The following is a 21,278-nucleotide window of genomic DNA, read 5'->3' on the forward strand; positions in this document are numbered from 1 at the left end:
AATTATGTTGAAGACTGCTCCCACAAACTCTAACTTTGTTTTCTTTTTCAATGTGTTTTCAATGTGTATTTTATGTATGTTCAGTATTTGATAAGGGACCATGAATAGATTTGCCAGTAAGGACAAGTGACAGAAGTTGCTGTTTGACTCCTGTTGACCTCCAAAGGCAAACACTTCCCTCTGGGTGCTGTGTATTTACCCCGTCACCTCCATGTGCACACAACAGGCAACACGTGGCAGCTAGTATGGGCAGAGAGGCCACTGGAATAATGCTATCAACATGTCAGGGTGTAATCTGTATTGGAACTTTACAAGGGCATTTAACAACAGTATCTTCATTTGATCAAGACTACTACTATTATTATCAAAACATTTATTTGATTTTATCTACTTGTTCTTACATTTGGTCTTCCTTGTTTTAGTCTATGTTGTTGGGTTCTTTAGCTACCTGGGTTCTCCCACCGTTGGGTTTTCATGTATTTGCTTTACATTTTGGGGTTTTTAATAAGATTTCACCATTGCAGTATTAAATTGCTGACTTTTTATTTTATTTTATTTATTTTGTTCTTGGACTTCTGTTGTTAAGCACATTCTGAACTGATGATTTTAAAGGTGGTGCATGAACAAAGTTGGAGTTGAGCGGCATATATTCAAATAACTGAAAAACAGTTACCTCATAGTTCAAGGCCCAGGATTTTAAGGCCCTTGATGGTCTCTGGCTCTGAAGGACATCGCTCAGCTGTTAAACTCCTCTCTGTACATCATGCAGCTCTACAGTCCTAGTTCCATGGCTCACCTATTTTTTTTCTCTATGCTGGAGCCTGGGGATTTGGTTTTCAAGAGAGGGACCACTTGGATGTAACATTGTGGAGTGTTGCACAGTTATCTTAGTTTTTTGTTTTCTTTAGTCCCAAAACAGTGTTAAAATTAAATTTAAATTTCCAAACATGCAGGAAAAGTAAAAACAAACAATCAAAAATTATAAATAAAAAAATATATAGATTGTTAAAGTTCCTTCCTCCGGTGCCTATATAAATATGCTACAGTTGGTGATCATATTCAGTTTAAACGTCATAGGTCATAAAATTATGTTATGACGTGTTTGAAGGTTGTTCTGAAGTTCCCAAGAGGCAAAAATAATAAATTAACTCTGGTTAAACCTACTATTCCATTTGGCAGCCCTCACATAGACCCCTAATAGTGGCAGCATCCCTCTTGGGGAGTCAAGGCTAACGGCTAACGCTGCCATAATTGCTGATCTACCATTACAGTCTCGTTGGGAAACACGCATTTTATATGATGAGCATGAATCATGCGGTTCACGTCTTCTGTGAGCATCATGTTTGTGTTACTCAGGAAAGATGCTCGCAGGCAGCAGCAGCAGCAGCAACAAGGTGCTCATCCAACGCGCTGACGTCACCAAATCTTTGACAGCACTTCCTGGAGTGGTGTTTGTTGTGGGAAATAGCACGGTGCTGCTGAGCTGGGCATTCAAGATATATTAACGGCAGCAAGACGGCGGAGACTACTACCACTATCCCACCTATAAGCATGCAGCCGCAGCAGTTTTCGACCGGTATCAGATAAAACAGGAGGAGTAACGGTTGGGACTGAGGAAGGACGAGAGGGGAATAAACCCGGACAGCCAGCAGAGCAGCAGAGCCGCCGACAGCACTGAGTTGTCGCGATGTTGTAGCTAAAACATGGACAGCAGAATAAAGTAAGACCCCTGAGTTTTGTCTCGTAATTATCCAGAGATGTCGAGCTAACAGCTAACGTGTGCTTCACACGTTGACGCGTCAACTCGTCGCTTAACGTGATATGCGGAGGTATGTCTGGCGTAATGTGAGCCATCTCCAGCAGTGGATTTAACAGCCAGGCCAGCTGGCTCGACAGCATTTGGGTCAGTCTGTTGCTCTGTCTACTAGCTGACCAGCAATTAGCAGCTCCACTAGCCAAGCAGGCAGCTTTAAATAGGTTATATGTGGACACGACACCGAGTGACCGAGTCCTGTGACCTAAGTGTGTCCACATATTGTCAGAGAGAGGAAACCGTATCATTACAGCACTGTCAGCTTCTGCTAACCTGCAAGTTATTGACATACTTGGCTATTGACACAGTGACTCCCTTAAAGTGGGACAGATACGATTACGAATATTATACTGATATGCGTAATATAGCATCCAACACAGCTGCTGATGTGGATTTAACACTTGTTGCCCTTGATAGTGTATAATAAAGCTGCCCTTAACCCCCCATCAGTGAATACTTTTTTTCTTTCCTCAGGGAAAATCCAGACAGAACATTTGATCTGGTTGTACAGGTGGCATGCCCTACATCTGAAAATGAAGGTATGTGTATAACTATTTCTGTTGTTATAACTGTCAATCTGTATAATGCTTGTAATTGAAAATTCAAACAAAGCAATTTATTCACACACATATTATTCACATTAAGGAATAATCTGCCAGTTGAAAAATAAACTAATATGGTCTTTATTAATGATCATCTTTGGATTAGGACTGCAATTCAGACAATGCATGTCCTTTAAAGACACTGATTTTTTAGGGAGTTTGAAGATGACATCAGATGACATTTAGCGCATTATTTGATACAGGACTGAATAAATCCTTTCATATTTTTTTAACTTTTGCATCTATTACTGCTGAAACTTCATTTTAGTTAACATAAGAGAGCCTGAGCAGTCACTATCAGGCAAAACTACATTTTACATGAAATGATCTCACATGGGCCATACTGTTCATCATGAGGAAATGTTTCTGTGTATGTATCCCTGTTTAAGTTGTGTTTTTGCTGATGATGACAGTTTGTCGTGTAATTACAGTAATAATAAGGCTGCACAGCCAAGGTGTCATGTAACACTGGCAGCTGTGTTTACCAAATGCACAAAGTATTCTAAGTCCGACAGCGAGCGTCACCAAACAACACTGCATGACTAGTCCAGGCTTCAACAATGAAAGCAATCATTATGTCTGTGGTGTCATATTGTGTGTGCTGTAGAGACCCTATAGAGTAGAGAAGGTCAGCAGTAACATGGTCAGCTGCTTTTTGACCATAGGTCCATAGGTGAACACGTTGTTTGAGAAAGTTCACCCTTGGGTCAGCAAGCAGCATTAACCGTTCTGCTGTTTGAGGTGGTCAAACATTCCAGTGGATGAAAAGCATACGGACTGTCCCAGGAAATGACTGCAGCCTGTGAAGAACACATTCTACCTTTATGAATATGGGGAAAATATTCTCCTATGTATTTCACATCAATATCTTGTGTCAGCCACAAGTCAAATATCATGTAAAAACATTTTCACTGCACATTACACCAGCTGTCTTCTTTTGCCCACTCAGTTTTGACGTTAAGGAGGTGTTATGTGGACGTTTTCACCCGTGCAGCTGCTGAGCTAACCAGACTAGACTGAAAAGTTGTCCTTGGATGTAGTTTCTGATATTGGATTTTAAACCCAACTCATAAACCATCGGCCTGCGCTATAATAACTGACTTCCCCCCACGTATGATCCAGGGTCAGACTCATATCCGGACTCTTGCTCCCTGGAGCACTGCTACGGAGCAACGTGTGCACAGCCCTCAGGTCAAATGGAACATTCACATTCTGTACAGTCATTGCTGCAAAGTGCTCTCCTTCTGCCCCATGCTGCGCGCTGATTGAATATAAGAAAGTCCCTGTTATGGTAGACCTGTATTCTGTCTGCCAGCAGAGGTAACATTTGTGGTGGACTGTTTTTTAGAGGAGTAGTTTCAGATAACCATAAGAGGAATGAACCACTTCTCTCTGAAGCTGATCAGTTTCCTTTTCTTTGACTTGGCGCCAGCTGACTTCTGTATCGAATCTAATTCTAATTTTTCACAAATGTCTGCTGAAAACACGGTTTTCTTTGCACCTCTGTCATTAATTTCATGCTTGTGTTCACCCCTAAAACTGTACCTGACATATGTGAATTCAGGCATCCATCTTCTTGCTTTATAATGAGCTGAAAGGGTTAAATGCAATGACTCATATCAGGGCTGCTTTGGCCAGCACAACCACTCACCACAGACTAGAGCTGTTTCTCCTGCAGCCAAACATTTAGGTAGTGGGCCAAAAAGCATCACTTCACATTAACACATTATCTTCCCACTGCCTCACAGAGACAAACAAACAATAGACAGCCACGATAGACTATAATTAAATTGTCATAGCAACATGGTGTAAAAAAATCAGAGCATTTGGAGAAGTGGTGGAAGGTTTCAGCCTGCTTGTATTTCTCATGTCTTCTCACAGTTAGGGGAATATAAAGTGTAATTTTAGATTGATTTTGGCTGCAGTTCAGTTGTTGTGCACACTTCACTTTGCATTAGCATGCTGTACGGTGACTGAAAGGGTTTCCTCTTTGACTGACTGGAAAGCTCCGTGTGTATGTGTGTGTGTGTGCAGGTTTTTTTTTTTTTTTTGCTGATGCTGCACTGCTGTTATGCCACTCTCACCACATCCTGGTCCTGCTGGTTTGAAACTAGATCCATGTGCAGCAGCCTGACATGATAGCATTTTAGTGTGGAGGGCAGTTTCCTTTGTTAATAGTAGTCAGGATCAAACGGCAGAGGAGCTCATGCTGTTAGTTAGACGAAAATAACAGAGCCCTTTATAGATGGTCATAACACCTGTCCCTCAACTTCCTGTGTGAAGTGGGTTTCACACCTTAAGTATTCAGTGCTGTGTGCAGATGACACCCACGTGTTTGCAGACAGGCCTGCAGTAGGGTGTTCTTTTTATTAAGTTGTGACCTTTTCAAACCGATGGTCTCAGAATAGATGACTTACTCATTATAAAGTTAACATTTGGACTTGAAAATACTGCAAAGCTTCTGTCCGCACCTTCATTTGTCGAAGCCTACGCATGTTTGGTGACTAAAAATGAATAAGTAATTAATCACTGAGGAAATTCAACAACAGAGAAAGCGTAGACTGTGCTGAGATAACTAAGCCATGTATGTAGAAATGCTTTTATCTAAACCAGTGATGCTGGCATGGTGTAACACCATGAACAGCAGGGTAAAAGGTGTTTCTTGCCTTTATGGCTTATCAGAGTTTGACCTGGCCCAAGCTGAAGTTATCAACTGTGTTTTTTCATGTAGTCAAACTGGCTCACCCACTTGCAATTGAGGTACACTGAGCAGCTGCATGAAACAAAGAGGCAACCTGAGGTTTTAAAAAATTAAGACCCACCCCCCAGAAGGAGGAACCTGCCCCTCCTGGAAGTTGAGTTAATTTTATTTTTCATATAGCACCAGATCACAGCAGAAGTGATTTAGAATTACCTCTCTAATAGATAAGGTCTATACCTTGTTTATGAATTTAACAGATTAAATAGCCTTATGTAATTGATCTAATATACATAAGGGGATGTCAATTGTACATTGTCGCACTCACATTTCTATTCGCGCTGTTTTGTGCACAGCGAAGTTCACAGACAAACACAAGCACAAATTTACACAAACAGACAAGCACATGCCGTATAGCAGACAGAGAGCTGGAAAACCACCACAAGAAACATTTTCCAGCACCTTCTCTGTGAGGATGCAACACTCACTGTCCTGCGCTCACACCCCCCCACTGCTGACAACATCACCGCCCTCCCAAGGCTGTAAACCAAGGGGAAACATTGACTGTGCCAAAGTCTTTAAAACTGCTGTTCATTGAGTGTCCATTTGGGGAAACAACATACACACCGATTCAAAAAGGAATAATCTTTAAGGAAAAATAAAGCCTGGTCAAAAAATCCAAGTTTTCTTCTAAATAGCTTATTCCTTACTCTAGTTGAATTTTTTATTACTTGCTTTTGCTGAATTTAACTCAGCAGTTCTGCCTAACAAATAGCATGGCTAAATTGACTGATAGGTAGACACCTTCTAGCTGTCTGCAAAGAGGCTTCAGGCCCGCCTTTTTTACTTCATCCTACTTCAAACAAAGTTAGCTTGAGTCATACTTTTCAATAAGGCAGAGAACACACCTTATTTATTCACGCTGGATTCTGATGGATCCTGTTAGCATGTCTGGGGATTAAAATGATTAAAATGATCAGTCAGCGCTCTGCGTAAATACGCACCACGCCTCTCTTAATATGGAATCAGCTGGGGTAGAATCAAAAATAACTGTACCCAGCTGCTATTTGCCAGAATTTAACAAATCAAACATCTTCAGACCCAGTGGTTGAGTAACTGTAGATGATAACACTACTGTTAATAAACAGTTATAGCAGCTTCACTGAAGCATCTCACTTGTCTTCGAGTGCATCCTGAAGTTTGAGCTCCCTGTCTTCTCTCAGATGTTTTCTTTAAGTGCATTTTTGGAAAAGTATAAAATTTTGCTACCAAATGTGTGTGGCTACAAGACATAGGTGAATTTGACAGGGACAATAAAAATTGTAGCGTACAACTTCCATCTATTTCTGACAGCTGTTACTGATGTTTCATAAACAGATATCATAGCGATAGCTAGTTTCCAACACATGTCCCTTGTTTGACCTTAGTACACTGAAACCTAAAAGAAGGTAAGATATCAAGATTACATTAAAATGTGTACAACAAGATCTGAGGTAGAAAAACAACTTTACAGTACAATACAGATAAACATAAAATTTCAAGATACCGTTATAGATCTCAATCAAATATTTTAAAATGCTCTGGTTATGCTGTAGACCAGCTTTAATGTCTTTGGGGTCTTTAAATCTTGCAATATATTTTTTTGGGCAATGAGCTCCACATTTGAGAGCCTTCTATAGAATTAGCTGACTACCCCAAGGAAGAATTGGATCCTACAATAAACCTCTTTTACTGAGCAAAGCCCAGGTTGTGGCATTCACTATCTATAGCTGTACTTCAATGAAAAACTAAGTTTTTACTAATTCTGTAGAAATATCAGCCACAAAAAAAAAAATTATTAAAGAAAATTATCTTAAGAGAAAAAAAAATCCTCCTGCTCACTAACTTAACAGTCAAACTTAACCATTGGAGATCAAAATAGAGCCACAGTCAAAGGGTAGCTTCAGTGAGAAGTAATAACCAATCTTGTTGCTGTCAGGGTCAGACAATTTAAAAAAAACAGTTAAAACTCTGATGCAGATGGCCTAGTGGTCTGGGTTGCACCCCATGAGGTTCACCCTCAAGTTGCTGGCCTGGGTTTGAGTCCAACCTGTGGTCTGGTCATGTCATTCCCCACTCTCACCCTGTTTCCTACTCTATCCACCGTCCTATCCTCTCCAATTAAAGGCAAAAAATCTCCAAAACTCCTTATAGTGCCTTCAAATAAATGATTTGTGTTTTGTTGTTGCTCACACTGTATAGATATGACGGGAGTGAGCCACTATTAGCGAGCTCTCATTAGACTCTGAAGAGTGTAATGAGAAAGCAAAAAAGGCAGTGCAGCTAGACCCACTGACAGACTTTGTCGTTTTATGACCTTTGTCACGGCCTTGCTGAGGTTTAACAGCAAATGACATTCACATGTATTCATACTGGAGTTTTTGTTTAATTGTTTGTTACTGTTTCGCTCGGTGCTAGTCATTTAGAGTACATTCCTCTGCCAGTGTTCTGAATTTGTTCTCGTTGGGTGAGGGCCCATCAGAACTCCCAGGGGTCAGTTTGATTTTCCTGTTTTTTTGGCAAACACTTGTGGTAACAACAGAACATCAGTGGTGCAGGTAAGAACAGAAAAGTCCTTCACCTTACATATTTGTACAGTATACAGTTACAATGCTCTCAGTAGATGAGAGCGTCAGCATTCCACAACACAAGTGTTGCTGGGGAAAAAAACAAGAAAATAAAGCTCACAGCAATAATGATGGCAGGTTTCATATCTGGACTCAGCCCCACACTTCTAACTGTGGATGTGTGGAGAGATGACAGACACTGGCCCTTTTTCCTCATGCAGGTCCACGGAGACCTGGCCTCCCTGTTCAGCTCGAGCTCAGTTCCGCTTAGCTCTGTTGGCTCGGTGCTCTGTGGATGCTCAGGCTGCGAGCGAGCGTTGCCTGGGAGCGTGACTGGCATGCTAGCTACTAGCGGCCCTGGCTACATAAAGCCATATTGATGTGCTTCCAAGATGCTGCCAAAGCTAGCAGATGACGCTAACGCTGCCAAGGCGGTAGGTGGGGACAGATGCTACCTGTCCTCGCCCGCTCCCTGCAGCCAGATTGTTGCCAGTAACAAAGCAATAAACTTAACAGATCAGCATATCAGCTTTATTGCCACATTTATGCTGCAATTAGGGAGAAGATTTATAGTTTTAAAAATGAAAAACTCAGTGCATGCATCTTTTTATGCACTTTGGGCTCAGAGGTTTGGAGTTCACAGCCTGTGTAGTCTGCACTGCTTTCTTTTACAGCATTTCCCTCTGAGTTCAGACTTGCAGGTCAGGTGAGTTTAAAATCTAAGCCAACTAAATGATTTTGATATTTCTGTGCTTTACTGTCGGCTGGCATTCTTTGTGACGTACACAACATGTAACACCCTACAGCCATGAAGGGTGGATCAAGAAACACTGTTCTCTTGTTTCTATCATGTTTGTGTCTGTCAGTCTTAACTTCTGTGCATGTTTTTTGTTTTAGTCAGAGATAAGAGATCAGTAGTCACCTTTAAAAAAAATAAAGATAACTCCTTGCTGGCGTTGAGAAATAAAAACAAAAATGCTGCAGGTGGTTTAGCTGTCAAAATATAACTGCTCTTGCATAGGTTTTGGCTCCTCCTTCACATACACGGAAAGGTAAAACCAAAAAGCAAAAACATAGAGTCGACACATTTCCCCCTTTGATTCATGTGGCCTCATAGCTTTACTTTGTCCAACTATGAAAAGTAACTTTTGTTCTTTATTCTCAGAACATTTTGCTGAGACCTGGAGGTCTTAAAGTGTCATCTGCTGTTCTGTAGTTAGTCATCTATCTGCTTCTTTCTCTGCCATAGCCCCCTCCAGCAGCTCTGTGATGCTCTATTTTTTTCCTTTGGCTTTTACCTCTTCCTGTTTCCCTCCGTATCTGCAGAGCAAAACTCCCGTGTATTAGAACTTTTACAAAAGGTTGAACGTTGACATTCTGCAAAATGTCAGAATTGCTCCTTGACCCGAGCTTTGCCGGATCTGCCGTCTGATTGGATTCCGGCTGCGTGTCGAGTTCATGGTGGGCTCACACTCAGACGGGAGGCCATTGGAGTACTAACAGATGCCATGGCAGCAAGGAGGGTGTTGATTGGTCATTAGAGAGGCCACACTCCTCCACTCACACTCCTGAGAGGACCCCAGGGTCTCACACTTTTGTTTATCTCACAGCCCTTCTGCCTTTGTCTTTTGTCTCACCCATATGACTTTGTTAAATTGGCTCTTACAAACTGAATCAGATCTCCAATGTGCTTTTGTTTTCTCTGAACTGGTTCCTCTGCAGCTGACAGAGGAAGTCTCTTGACTTCTCTTCCATGGTTGGGTGATGGACATAATGTGTATGAACTTAAAATATCCCACCCCTCTTTTTATCCCCTGAGTTATCAGGATTGATTAATTTTTCATGGCATGACACACTGAAAAAGTGAAAATTTAGTAGGTACAGCTAAACTGATGCAGTGAGCAGTGTTTGTAAAACTGTGTCATCTGACTAGAGATCACTGAATTTGTGTGAAGTGTAAAGACACAAGACTGCTGAGCTGAGGCATCCAAAGGTATGCATTTGAGGTGAATTAAGCTTTTTGGATTTGTGTGTAAGGATTACGTCACATTACATCACATTATGCATAAAACGATAAAGGGAACTGTTTCTTTGCAAGCTAAAAATTGGCTCAACATTAGAAACAGGGTTTATTTTGGTGCAGATTAGATTTTGACTCCAGATCAGGCAATGACCTATGGTGTTGGAAACTGTGTGGAACACTGCAGTTCTCTGAGTGTCCACTTGAGGCTGAAGGCCAAGAAAACGCCAGTGGAGCACATTTGAAACACCTGTTTTTTTTTTCATTTGAACGTATTTTAAATCCTGGTTGAAAAAAAAGGGTTTGGTGTTCTTCACCTAACCTTTAGGATGCACAAATCCGATTGGATCCTGTATTGCTGTGATACACATTCAAAAAGCTGAGCTGGATTACAGTGGGGAATGGACTAATGGAGCTCATGTATTCAACTCAAGTTAGAAAATCATGTGGTTGCCAGTTCATCATTCTTTTTCTAATTCTCATATTAAAGTGAAGAAATGGCAAAATGATTACTGACATTGAACTGGATCAGGGTCAGTATTGTTAGATCTGTTTCAGTATTGGGACCATAGACTGTGTAAAACATGGACGTAGCATCTGTGATGTCATCCGCCTGTTCCTGAAACTGTGAAATGAAGCCAATCCGCGGACGCAGCCACATTTGCTATGACACTGGCTGTGAGTTTCCTTTCCAGCAGCTACAGGGTGCCAGCCTCTGATTGGACAATCAAACAACCCTAATAACTTCTAAACTGCCGAGTTAGAAAAAAATTCACTCACCGTACAGTGTGTGTCGATAGTGAAATCAGCGTTTTAGAACCTGGTTTGAACCAGGCTGAAAAACTGCTTTTTAATGCCGTAAAAGTCTGTTTTTATAGTTGGGTGTGTATGTGACTTGTGGTCTTTCCGCAGCCAGCCTCAAGTGGATTCTCGATAAATGGCAACTTTTAGCCTTTCCGCGTAGGCTTCATTTTTACTAACTGGATTTTGCCCCTTGATTGGGACCTGGATGCATCCCTACATGCTCCTTTATCTGTGACATGCCTCTTTGCAAAGTTTGAGATCAGCTCGATGTCAGTTTGAGTTGTCATATCCGGCATAGTGAACACCATCTTTGGGCTTCTCAACACCGCTACAAGAACAACTATATGACTTCACTGGGAGTCCAGAGTTGGCCAGCCTTCTGCTCCTCACAGCGCTCTCCAGCCTTGTCCTTTTGTTGCTGTTGTGAGTCATTTGTAGCTCCCTGAACGCAGTCACTCATCCATTCACTAAGTGTGTCGTGGCCCGCTGCTTACGGAGTTTAGCGCCAGCTCCTTTCTCATTTAAAAGAGAGGTTTGCCGTGTTGACTTAACATGGCTGTGGCCTGTCTTGGTTCAAAGTATAGTGCGTCTCCAATAAAAAACAAATGACTTTCAAATTCATGTCAGTTGGATTTTTTTCTGTTTATAAAATCCAAAACCAAAGACAGGATGTCATTGCAGTCTTTGGGTTTTGGCAGTTTGTGTCTTGACCAAAAAAGACAATTTTACATTTCAACTTTGATTTCCCCTTTTTCTATCCAAGGTCATTTAACATTGTGTGAAAAGAATTATAAATGTGCATGTTTGCTTTATTGTTCAGATAACAGGGTTTCAAATTACAGCCTCTGTCCCTGTTTATTTATTCTTCCCAGGAATATTTGCCTTTTTCACTTATCCTCATTTCCCCATCTCTGGTCCCATTCGTTTTTTCTCATATCAGCCTTTCCTCAGCGTGATCACACATTTTTTGCACCATCACGAACAAGGTGCGATTCTTCTCGCGCTCTTTTTTGACTATTACTCGCTATGACAGGGACAGACGGGCCCTACAGGAAGATACGAGAGAGGGAACAGGTCAGTGGGACTTTTGAGGTGGTGCTCTGTGACCTGTTTTACAAACACAGACACACATCCACTTTTAGAAAAGCTGTGAGTGGACTTTTTCATCAGAGCGTGAGGTATTGTTAGCCAAAGCATGTAGACGAAGGGTAAAATGAAATAGTGCTGGGGGAAGGAGAGGGAGAGGGAGATGGGGGAAGCGAGTGGCGGATCTGCTGATGGCAGGAGTGAATAAACTGAAAGGTGAGACACGTTGGAGGTTTCTGGCTGAGCTTTCACACTCACTGATGCTGCACTGAAACTCCAGGGGCAAACTGTCATTTGTGTGTGTGTGATAGCGAGTACATGTTTCAGTGTATGCTGTGCATATATGGGGTTGTGTATATGCCTGTGCATGGTTGTGTGACTGCATGAGAATGAGACACAGAGGCTGTGAGAGCTGCAGGAGGCTCATCTGAATTCACTAATGCTGCCAGACTGGGAGAACATGGAAAGACTTCTAGGCACTGACGCTCACAGGCTATTTTTAGACTTCCCCTTTCCAAGGCAGAAGAAGTGGGAAAAAGTAGGGACCCGATCAATGATTTAAAATGAGATGAATCTGATGAATGCAGAGGAGTTTCATCACATCACCTTCACTTGCAGCCTCACAGCGTTGTTGTCAGTGGCATGTGTTTCTTTTTTGTGTTTGTGTGCATGAGCTCTGCGTCTTGTGCGATGGCGGATGAATTTATTCCCCTGTGACCACTCTTAAGTTATGCTGCAGACAGCTGTGGGAATTTTACGTGTTTAAAAATAAAAAGCACGAAGCAAAGGCTAGGATGATGTCCAGCTGTATTTATCTTCCAGTGACTGGCAGTTTCATCTCAGAGCTGAGCTTTCCTACATGTATCATGTCAAAGCATGATCCTTGATGGCAGAAGCATATACAGCCAAAACTGTACATACACCCTAAGGCATAGGAACCAGGGGAATGGGTGGTACGTTTCCCCCCTAATATTGGAGCCCCCCCCCCCCCCCCCCCCCCCAAAAAAAAAAAAAGAACACAGGAGAAAACTATTATAATTTTGAAATTTTTGAGTCACATGCTTTTAATTTGAAAGTGCAACACAGCTTCAATGTCACTGGGACGCCCCCTTTTCTCTACATTTACAAATCAGTCATTAAAGGGGACATATCATGTTGATCCCTGATTTGATACTTACATATAATATAATAAATTTGAAAACAAGACCTTACACCCCCTGAATTTTCAAAAAATGAGATATTGTATTTTTTCTGATATCCTAGAATGAGATTTGATGCCTCTGAAAATAGGTCATTGACATTTGGCCGCGAGATTTCGACTGTCGTGACGACACGAGGTACCTTTCTTTTTATTGGAGTAATCTGATAAAGCAGCTCCTCCTCTGTGATGTCAGTTAGTCACACAACCGCCACTGACTGATACACCTACCAAGAGCGGAAGAGAGGAGTATCCCCCCTTAGATGCAGGGACTTTGTGGGTGTAGAGCAGCTCGGCTTTACATGGTGAGTTAGCAGTTAAAACACTGTTGTTTTAGCAGACGTTGTAAGCCTTGTGAGACTGTGATATTTGCATGCTTGTTCTGATATGCACTGTGAACCTGGACCACATTAATGCTGTGGTAATAACATAGTGACGAACTGACGGTAGAGGCGATCTTTAGACTACACTTTCAGCATGATGGATAAAACAGACAGAGAAAAGTGAAGGAGCAGGATGGAGCCCTGTTCTAGAAATAGTTTATTGGTAAAGTCTGCCTATTCCACGTATAAACTACACATGTTACAGTACTGGTTTGACTCACCACACTGAAGCGCCCTGAGATGATGTTGAGGTGGATTTTCTTCCTCCTGAGCTGCAGAACCGCCGGGTCTGACTTGGGGTCCAATACAAAAGGACGTATCCTACACTCTGCCATTTTATTAGTGCTATCAATGCCTTACAGTGAAGTTTGGCAAACAGCAAACTCGCTCAGTCTGCCCCATCCAATATGGCGATTTTGTAAATACTGCCATGCTGCAAAAACCGCCCCCTGGCTCGACCCCCTCCGCCCCTCTGATAGAACTGACCAGTCAGAACACAAAGGGCTGTGATCTTGCGAGGTTACTGGAGGTCATTCTCAGCGTTTCAACGAGATCTTCAGAATGGCCTAAACCGAGGATATTGAGAACACTATTGTGGGGCAATGAAGGAACTAAATGACTTGTACTGAGGGCAGAAATGCTCTACAGGCATCCTAGTCTGGCATAGTGAAAAGGAGAAACAAGCATGATATGTCCCCTTTAATTGTCTTCATTCTGTATGACAAAAACCTTAACAGATACTTTTTAGCTTTTGTAAGTCAAACGCAGATACTTTACGTTACCGTATGTAATGTTGTCTGTTGTAAATACATTAATATCATGCAGGGACATCAAGGGATGGAGGCAGGGAGTCAGACTGTGGGAGAGACAGGAGCAGACCAACGGGCAAGAAGGAGTGAAATACAACAGTAGTAGATATTTTACAGGAGTTTGTAAAAAAAAGTGGAAAAATGGAATTGCTTGTTTGTATCATACAGCATTACATTGCATTTTGTGAATGTTCTGTAGTGAAGTTAATTCATGACACATTTCTGCTCAAACCATTCATGCATCTGTCAGGTTTCTAATATGTGCCCCCCCCATACACAACCCATTCCTACACCCTTGTAAACACCCCCTCACCAGACACACACAACCAATTATTATGAGTCAAAGAACAATGATTGGCTGGTTCTTCTGCATGTAATACCAATGTGGCCTAGTTTAGCCCACAAATGAACAGGATTAGTGCAGCTCCTGCTTTAATGTAGCTTTAGTGATGTTAATCTGCCTGGGTCTGGCAAATTGGATTTCATAAAAAAGCTGTGCTGAAGAATATGTTGACTTTTAGGACTGTCATGTAGGTCAGACTTTATGATGAGGGGATTTTTAGTTTGAAGTTGACTACATCACCCGGACATCCTCTCTTGTTGCATGCAAAGTGAGTAATCATCATAAAGCTCATCAGATCTGACTTGTGAAGGATTCCATTCACATTAAAACCTACCACATTAGACAACATTATACTGAAATAGTTTATTTCAAAATATAAAAAAATAAAAGAATGTACAGTGCTATGCTGAAACATGGTCAAGTAAATTAAAATTAACTATAAAAACACATTACAGGAAAGACTTTGGTTGACATATCTGTCAGTAGATACTGATTACGGGTGAGGAAATTACTCTACATCTAGCCCAGGTCATGCACTTCCAAATATTGTGGCATTGTATGATCACTGTGGTTATAGAAAAAGATTTTTGGTGTTGATCCACTAGTGTGCATGTATTCATTCTTCAATTTAAACATGACCTGTAGTAAAAAAAAAATAACACATCCCCATCCTAGTCTATACACTTCCTTGCACCAACGATCTTGGTGAATTTTTTTTTCAGTTGCCATTAAGCACCATTCTGGGATCACATTCTGTGGTAGTTAACTAAGTGTGGCTAACATCAGTAAAAGTAGCTACCACAAGCCATCTGTCCTCTTTTCAGTTTCATGTCCACATACCTGCATTGCATTTAGTTTAACTAGACACAGCCTACATATAACTTCTATCTCCACTTTTTAGGTCACAACAATCCATCTGTCTTTTGTGCTTGTTATTATTATTATTATTATTATTATTATTATTATTATTATTATTATTATTATTATTATTATTATTGTAAAATGAATAATAATTATAATTTAATAGAGCAATTTCCAGTACAAGTCACAAAGTTCTTCAAAATAACAGTAAAAACATTTAAAAATGAACAGCAGACCATAAAAACAAATAAGACAAGCAGCCAAGCAATAAAATAAATCAAGACAAGCAAAACCAATAAAATCAGGGTAAAATACAATAAAAATAAGATAGAATCACGAAATAAAAGCTTTTTTGTAAAAATGGGTCTTCAGTAGTGAAATAAAACAAAGCACTGATTATGTTGACATTCGGGTGGTAGAGCATTATGGCTATCATACAGTAGCCAGTACTCAAGTCAGTTTTGGTACTTGACTGAATATCATGCTACAGTAATTTAGTTGATCTGTCATGTTTAATAGTGGTAGTGACACACCAAAAACTCAGACTCCTATGGCGTCCAGGAGAGAAAGGAGGAATAGCAGCGGCTCAAGTCTTTCGTAAATCAGATAGTTCAAAGGAAGCTTCTCCGTCTTTGCCATGTTGATGTTACTCACAGGAAATGAGCTACATTCATTCATCACTGTAAAATACAAGCTGACAGAACCACCTAGGTTGGTAAGGAACAAACAGTTATCATCTGCATATAGACTTATTCTTTGTCATGCCTGAGCGCATAAAATTCATGCTAGAGACACTGTTTTTTTCCAGCTTAGCTCAAGACACGACCCTCTCTCAAAATAATCTTATGGTTACCTTATACACTGATGTTTGTCTTTTTTGCTATATTGTCATTAAATTGCAAGATCCAAACAGGATGCCCCTGCAAAATAAATCTTCTCTGAGGTTAAAGATGAATTGAAGAGGCAGTAAAATTCAGAGAAAGGATGAAGTCCTGGTTTGTATTCTGGTCAGCGTATGACATGACGAGACTGCTGCCATGAAGACTGACGTAAAATAATCTTAAAGATGAAGGAGGAAAAGACAGAAATGTGTTTTCCTCGGCAATTAAGGAAATCAACCTACTTATTGACATGGTATGAGTACTGGTAACCTGACATCTAGACTGTTGTCCTTTTAGACCTAAATTTTGTGACCAGGGCCAAATCCAAGCCAAGCAGAACCAGTGGTACAAGCCTACTGTCTGTGCTGTCATTTCAGCTTCTGTCCTCACTATTTACATGTCAACAGCTATGCCCTAAGGCTACGTCTCTCCATCCAGGGCTGCTCCTGTGTAGCCTAACACCACACAATTACTGGGAAGATGATGGCGTTTACATGCATGTAGTAGCCCTACTGGCCCCTAATTTGGGTTCTGGCCTATTTTTTCAAGACAGAAAATATAGGTCAATCTTCATGTCTCTGTGAATGTCTGAGACCATTTATCATTGCATATCATGTAATTCATCCAAGAGGCCTTTGTTTTCATATTAGCACACACACACACACTTAATTTTACATCTCCCTCACCTTTCATAACATTTAAATCTAGACCTTTATGTTGACTGCTGATGTTTAATGTATTTCCTCAGTGTTGATCATTTACTGCTTTATAAGGTAAGGCTATGAGTTGTGTAAACATCTACGATCTAAGCTATCTACTTCACAATGATTCAGGATTTAACCCTGTTTGTGGTCAGGATAAATAGGAGATCATGCATTTTAAAGCCAGGTCACAAGACCAGGGTATTACTGGCACTGCTTGGTTTTCAAATTAAGTCAATTTTATTTATGTAGTTCAACCTCATGAATCACAAATAAGCCTCAAGGTGCTTTAAAATCTATAATGCATGTGACATCATCTTTCTGTAGACCCTGGTACTAAAACTGAAACTGGGTTTATGGAACTAGTATAGGAATAACTTCAGGATAATTTATGCTGTTTACTTATAGCAGATTCAGATTAATGTTTCTTTGAGATACTGAAATCTCCATTAAACACATCAGCATCCACTTTCTGTGAACTGCATTTCAACTGCACGTGTACAGTTCATATTCAGTCAGACAGGCTAGTTGGACAGTTATCTATGTTAACAGTGGAGAAGGGTGTCCTGGGGTTAATTTCCTTTTTATCAAGCAGCTTCATCTTCTTAAATGAGTTAAATTATGGGCTTGAACTGGAGGTTGACCAATGTCAGTTTTTAAACGGTGGATTAAGATACTTAAAGAGCAGGGCGGTATACAAAGTACTGATATTCCATTATTGTTTTTTTTTGTGCATTTGATGAAGTCAGACAACTTAGTAACTATAATATCAATTATTCTGTGCACATAAAAATATAACACACATCTAAGCCAGATACTTGTTATTAATGGGACTGTTATAGATTTCAGTTCGGAAATCTGTTAAATCAACTATGATGTGGAATGGGCTTAGATCACTGACATGTATGTTTGAAACATCTGAATTATTTTAGTCTTTTTGAAAGGTGTTGTCTTTAGGCAGCTTTAACACTGCTGGATAGCAACTCATTGGTGAGAGTGCCTGTAGTGTCTGCAGACATTACTTGTTAAATTATTTTATTTTTTCAATCACAGTCATTAGCCAATTCTCAATGTTTAAAATGCCAGTTATTAGTGTGATTTATCAGATGAATTAATTGGTGACCAACCAATTAATTCATCTGATAAATCACACTAATAACTGGCTCCCCACACAATGTACCACTTGAAAATAACCATATGTTTATTATTCAGGTGTTTGGCTTGATGAATTCAAGCTTTTCGAGACTCGTCACTTTTAACTCTGAATAATCGTGATGTGCACATTACATCCCCCATATTTCATTAAATGTGAAGGGAACGTGTTGATGAAAACTCAGTTCAGTTTTGTGTGATTTGCAGGTTTGGCTGCAGAACTATAGCTGGTGTTTTGGTTCCAGTGTGAATTTGAGTGGCTGAGGATTAAAGTTTTAATAACACTCTGAAAATAAACTTGTTTATGCAGGTTAAACTTATGTTTATTAACCAACATTAATCACATGTTAGGGTGGGAAAGTGGGTTCAGTTCTGCTGACATGTCTTAGTCTTAGAATCCCCTGCCAGCTCTGCACTTTCCCTGATCCTTTTTAAGACACACTCTGTGATTATTGACGTAGTCAAAGGTGAGTTTCACTGTTAGCTTACATCCATGATTGCTGCAAGGATAAATGAGTGTCCAAAGTCTGAGTTACAAAATTCAATCACTGTGTTGTTTGTCTAAGGTGAAAATGTCATCAACAAGCCACGTCTGTGAACAGAAATGTGTCTCTTAAAGCCTCTTAAAAGGATAATCCAATAGAATGAAGATAATGGATGAACCAAACTCTACTTTTAACATTTTTGTTCCCTGAAAGAAAAACACTGTGATTCTTCTTTCTGAAATTGTAGCCCTTCATAACCTTGCAGTCTTTCTCTTCTTTTTTTCTTTAGCCATATAAATCCTGGAGAAATATGTGTCAGGTAGTGTGTGCCCAGTATTTTTCTAACAGTATTTCATTCGTCAGGCCAGCAGAGCACTGAGACCCCTCTGAGTGTGTTTTGTATTAGGCACTATTGTAGGTTTTAACAGACACAGATGTATTGTTGTCCCAGTGGAAAGATTGTTGGCTGACTGACTGTCTGACTGCCTGACTGAGAGCTGTCTGTCTGTCAGCCTTTGCACGTAAACTTCAAATCACAGCTCGGCAGCACCGAGCTTGTAGCCGCCAAAGGCAAGGCTTTGCACTGTCATCAGCACCACGCGGCTGCCTCTGGGTGCTGTGCCATATGACATTAACTGAGATCGATCCTCTCCACACCTCAAGGAGCTGCTGTGCTACACAGTGTTTCCTCCGATGTTGCAACCACCTCTTCAAAGGCTAGAAATGAAACTCTCCCCTGAGCATGTGTAACTGAGTGACAATGACCTGATCACCAGCCTTCTACACTTTACGAGTTGTACACCCAAAACCGGAGTTTTGACAGAGTTATCAGAGAGATACTTCTGTCACCAGACTGAAACAAAAGGCATGACTTCCTGCTGGAAGGAAAGCCTCTTTGTTATGTGTTCTAAGCTACATGGGGAACTTTCACTTTTAAGACTTTTCATTTTTTGTGCCCCCTGTGGACAACATGGTATCTCTTTGCTGATCTTGTCATGTACATGTTTGCTTTCAGGGGAAAAATCAAATCCACTTGTTTTACCAGCCAAAGATATCACTCATGTCCTCTAACTACAGCATGAGGTATTTTAGCCTTTTGTTTTAAAAAAAAAAAACATAATAAAAGAAACACACTTAAACCAATTGCACAGCTGATAGAAGGAATATTTCAGAAGAACTTGTGGTTGCTTTAAACATGCATACATTGTTTTTAACCCCAGCACTGTTAACTGCTGGCACACCAGTTCATTTACACACAAAGGTCTGACCTCAAACAGACAAAAGGTTGTAATGCAAACTGCAGTTAAAAAAAAAGGGAAAGACAAATAAGACATACTAGGTACTTCCCAGAAGGGAAATTTTATTTTCATTCTCAGATTTTCAACATGCAGCATCTTCAGAAGCTGGAAATACACATACATGCACTAACAGGGGCCTATGGTTATGCACCAGTGGAGAGATGTTGGAGGGATGTCAGAGTCAGAGGGCTGCGCACACGAAGACAACCAGTTGGGGGTTTGGTGTCTTTCGGTCCATACCAGGACCTGAACAGGTGACCTGGTTTCCAAGCAAAGTCACTTCTGACTTAAAATTTTGACACTTTCAATACTTGTTAATAGGAAATGCCAAATGCCTAAATGTGATACGGTATCCGTTATTTGTTTGTGAAAGATATTGCGAAGGGTTTGGGGGGGGAGGCATTTTCTGTTTATGAAACGCATTAACGCTCACGCGTCTACATAAATACACAGGGTTCTGTTTGTTAGCATTAGCTACGCTTTGTTTTGCCCGCTGTGTGTGTCTCTGCCCTGCTGTCTGTCACAGCCACTACAACACGTACTGTACAGGTTAGAAAATACCAATGTTTTGTTAAAACCTTTATGTGTTTGAGAAGATATAAACATCATAATATGACACTATAAGAGAGACGGCAAAGTCCTCAGAAAACGATCTTACGTCTACATACTGGAAACACATATGATGATGTCACCAAAGCACAACAAATTCTTAATATTCTGGTGACCAATTTTTTGTGGTATTAAAACAGATGTTAATATTGTTTCAATTTTTATTGGTATTATCAAACTTCTGATGCCCCCAAAATAGGGCTGAACAATTAATCAATTTTAAACCGACATCGCGATGTAATAGAATGCAATTTTCAAATAGCAAAGGCTGCAATTGAAAAAAAAAAAAAAAAAAGTTTAGTGTACACAGACCTGGAGGAAGCAAAGTAGCTTGTACTTGTCCTCTCTTAAAACCAGCAAAAGTCAAAAAGCTATTCTTTCTGGCAAAAAAAAAAAACCCTGTGAGCTACAAAGCTCCATCCAGTAGAATGATTGTGGCTGGCAGAGCCATACCCCTGAATCACTTTGTTTTGTATGGTCAGTAAATTTTTCCAGTGTTCCTTTTTCTTTTTCATTTCAGAAATGCAACAAAGACTTGTTTAAATGTCAACAGTATCTTTTGTCGTGTTAGTCATACTATAAAATGACTTAAAACTTGTGTTAAGTCAACAATGCAGAAGATAAATGCCCCCCCCAAAAAAAAAATTGTATGCTAAATCGCAGTCGCAATATTGGTCTGAAAAAATCGCAATTAGATTATTTTCCAAAATTGTTCAGCCCTACCCCAAAACTTCTTTTAGGTAGATCTTCAGTGTGACCTAAAAATATTCCCAAGACCCAAAGAATATGAGTATATTCAACATTACTTAGTGAAATGTTACACACAAATTCAGGCCACATTGAGGTTATCCAGACTGAATTTTCTCATATCATGACTTTTATTAAGTTTGAAATAATGAGTGCAACTTTAGCACGTACTCCTTGGCTGG

The 21,278-nt window shown here is 40.3% G+C and overlaps 1 protein-coding gene across 3 annotated transcripts in view; it reads left to right on the forward strand.

Moving 5' to 3' along the window:
* Positions 1–1,397: 1,397 nt before the first annotated feature.
* dennd1b (DENN/MADD domain containing 1B) overlaps positions 1,398–21,278 on the forward strand; it is a 122,838-nt gene continuing 102,957 nt past the window's right edge. The window contains exons 1-2 of one of the 3 annotated variants that reach the window (XM_074668005.1): positions 1,398–1,720; positions 2,288–2,352. In XM_074668005.1, coding sequence (XP_074524106.1) covers positions 1,704–1,720; positions 2,288–2,352 — 82 coding nt within the window. In that variant the 5' untranslated portion in view covers positions 1,398–1,703. The remainder of the gene's footprint in view (positions 1,721–2,287; positions 2,353–21,278) is intronic. The other 2 variants (XM_074668004.1, XM_074668006.1) reach the window with 2 other exon arrangements.

Source organism: Halichoeres trimaculatus, unplaced genomic scaffold (assembly GCF_033239565.1).
Source record: "Halichoeres trimaculatus isolate MK-OKI-2021-1 unplaced genomic scaffold, fHalTri1.1 fHalTri1_scaffold_4, whole genome shotgun sequence".
NCBI classification, from domain to species: domain Eukaryota; kingdom Metazoa; phylum Chordata; class Actinopteri; order Labriformes; family Labridae; genus Halichoeres; species Halichoeres trimaculatus.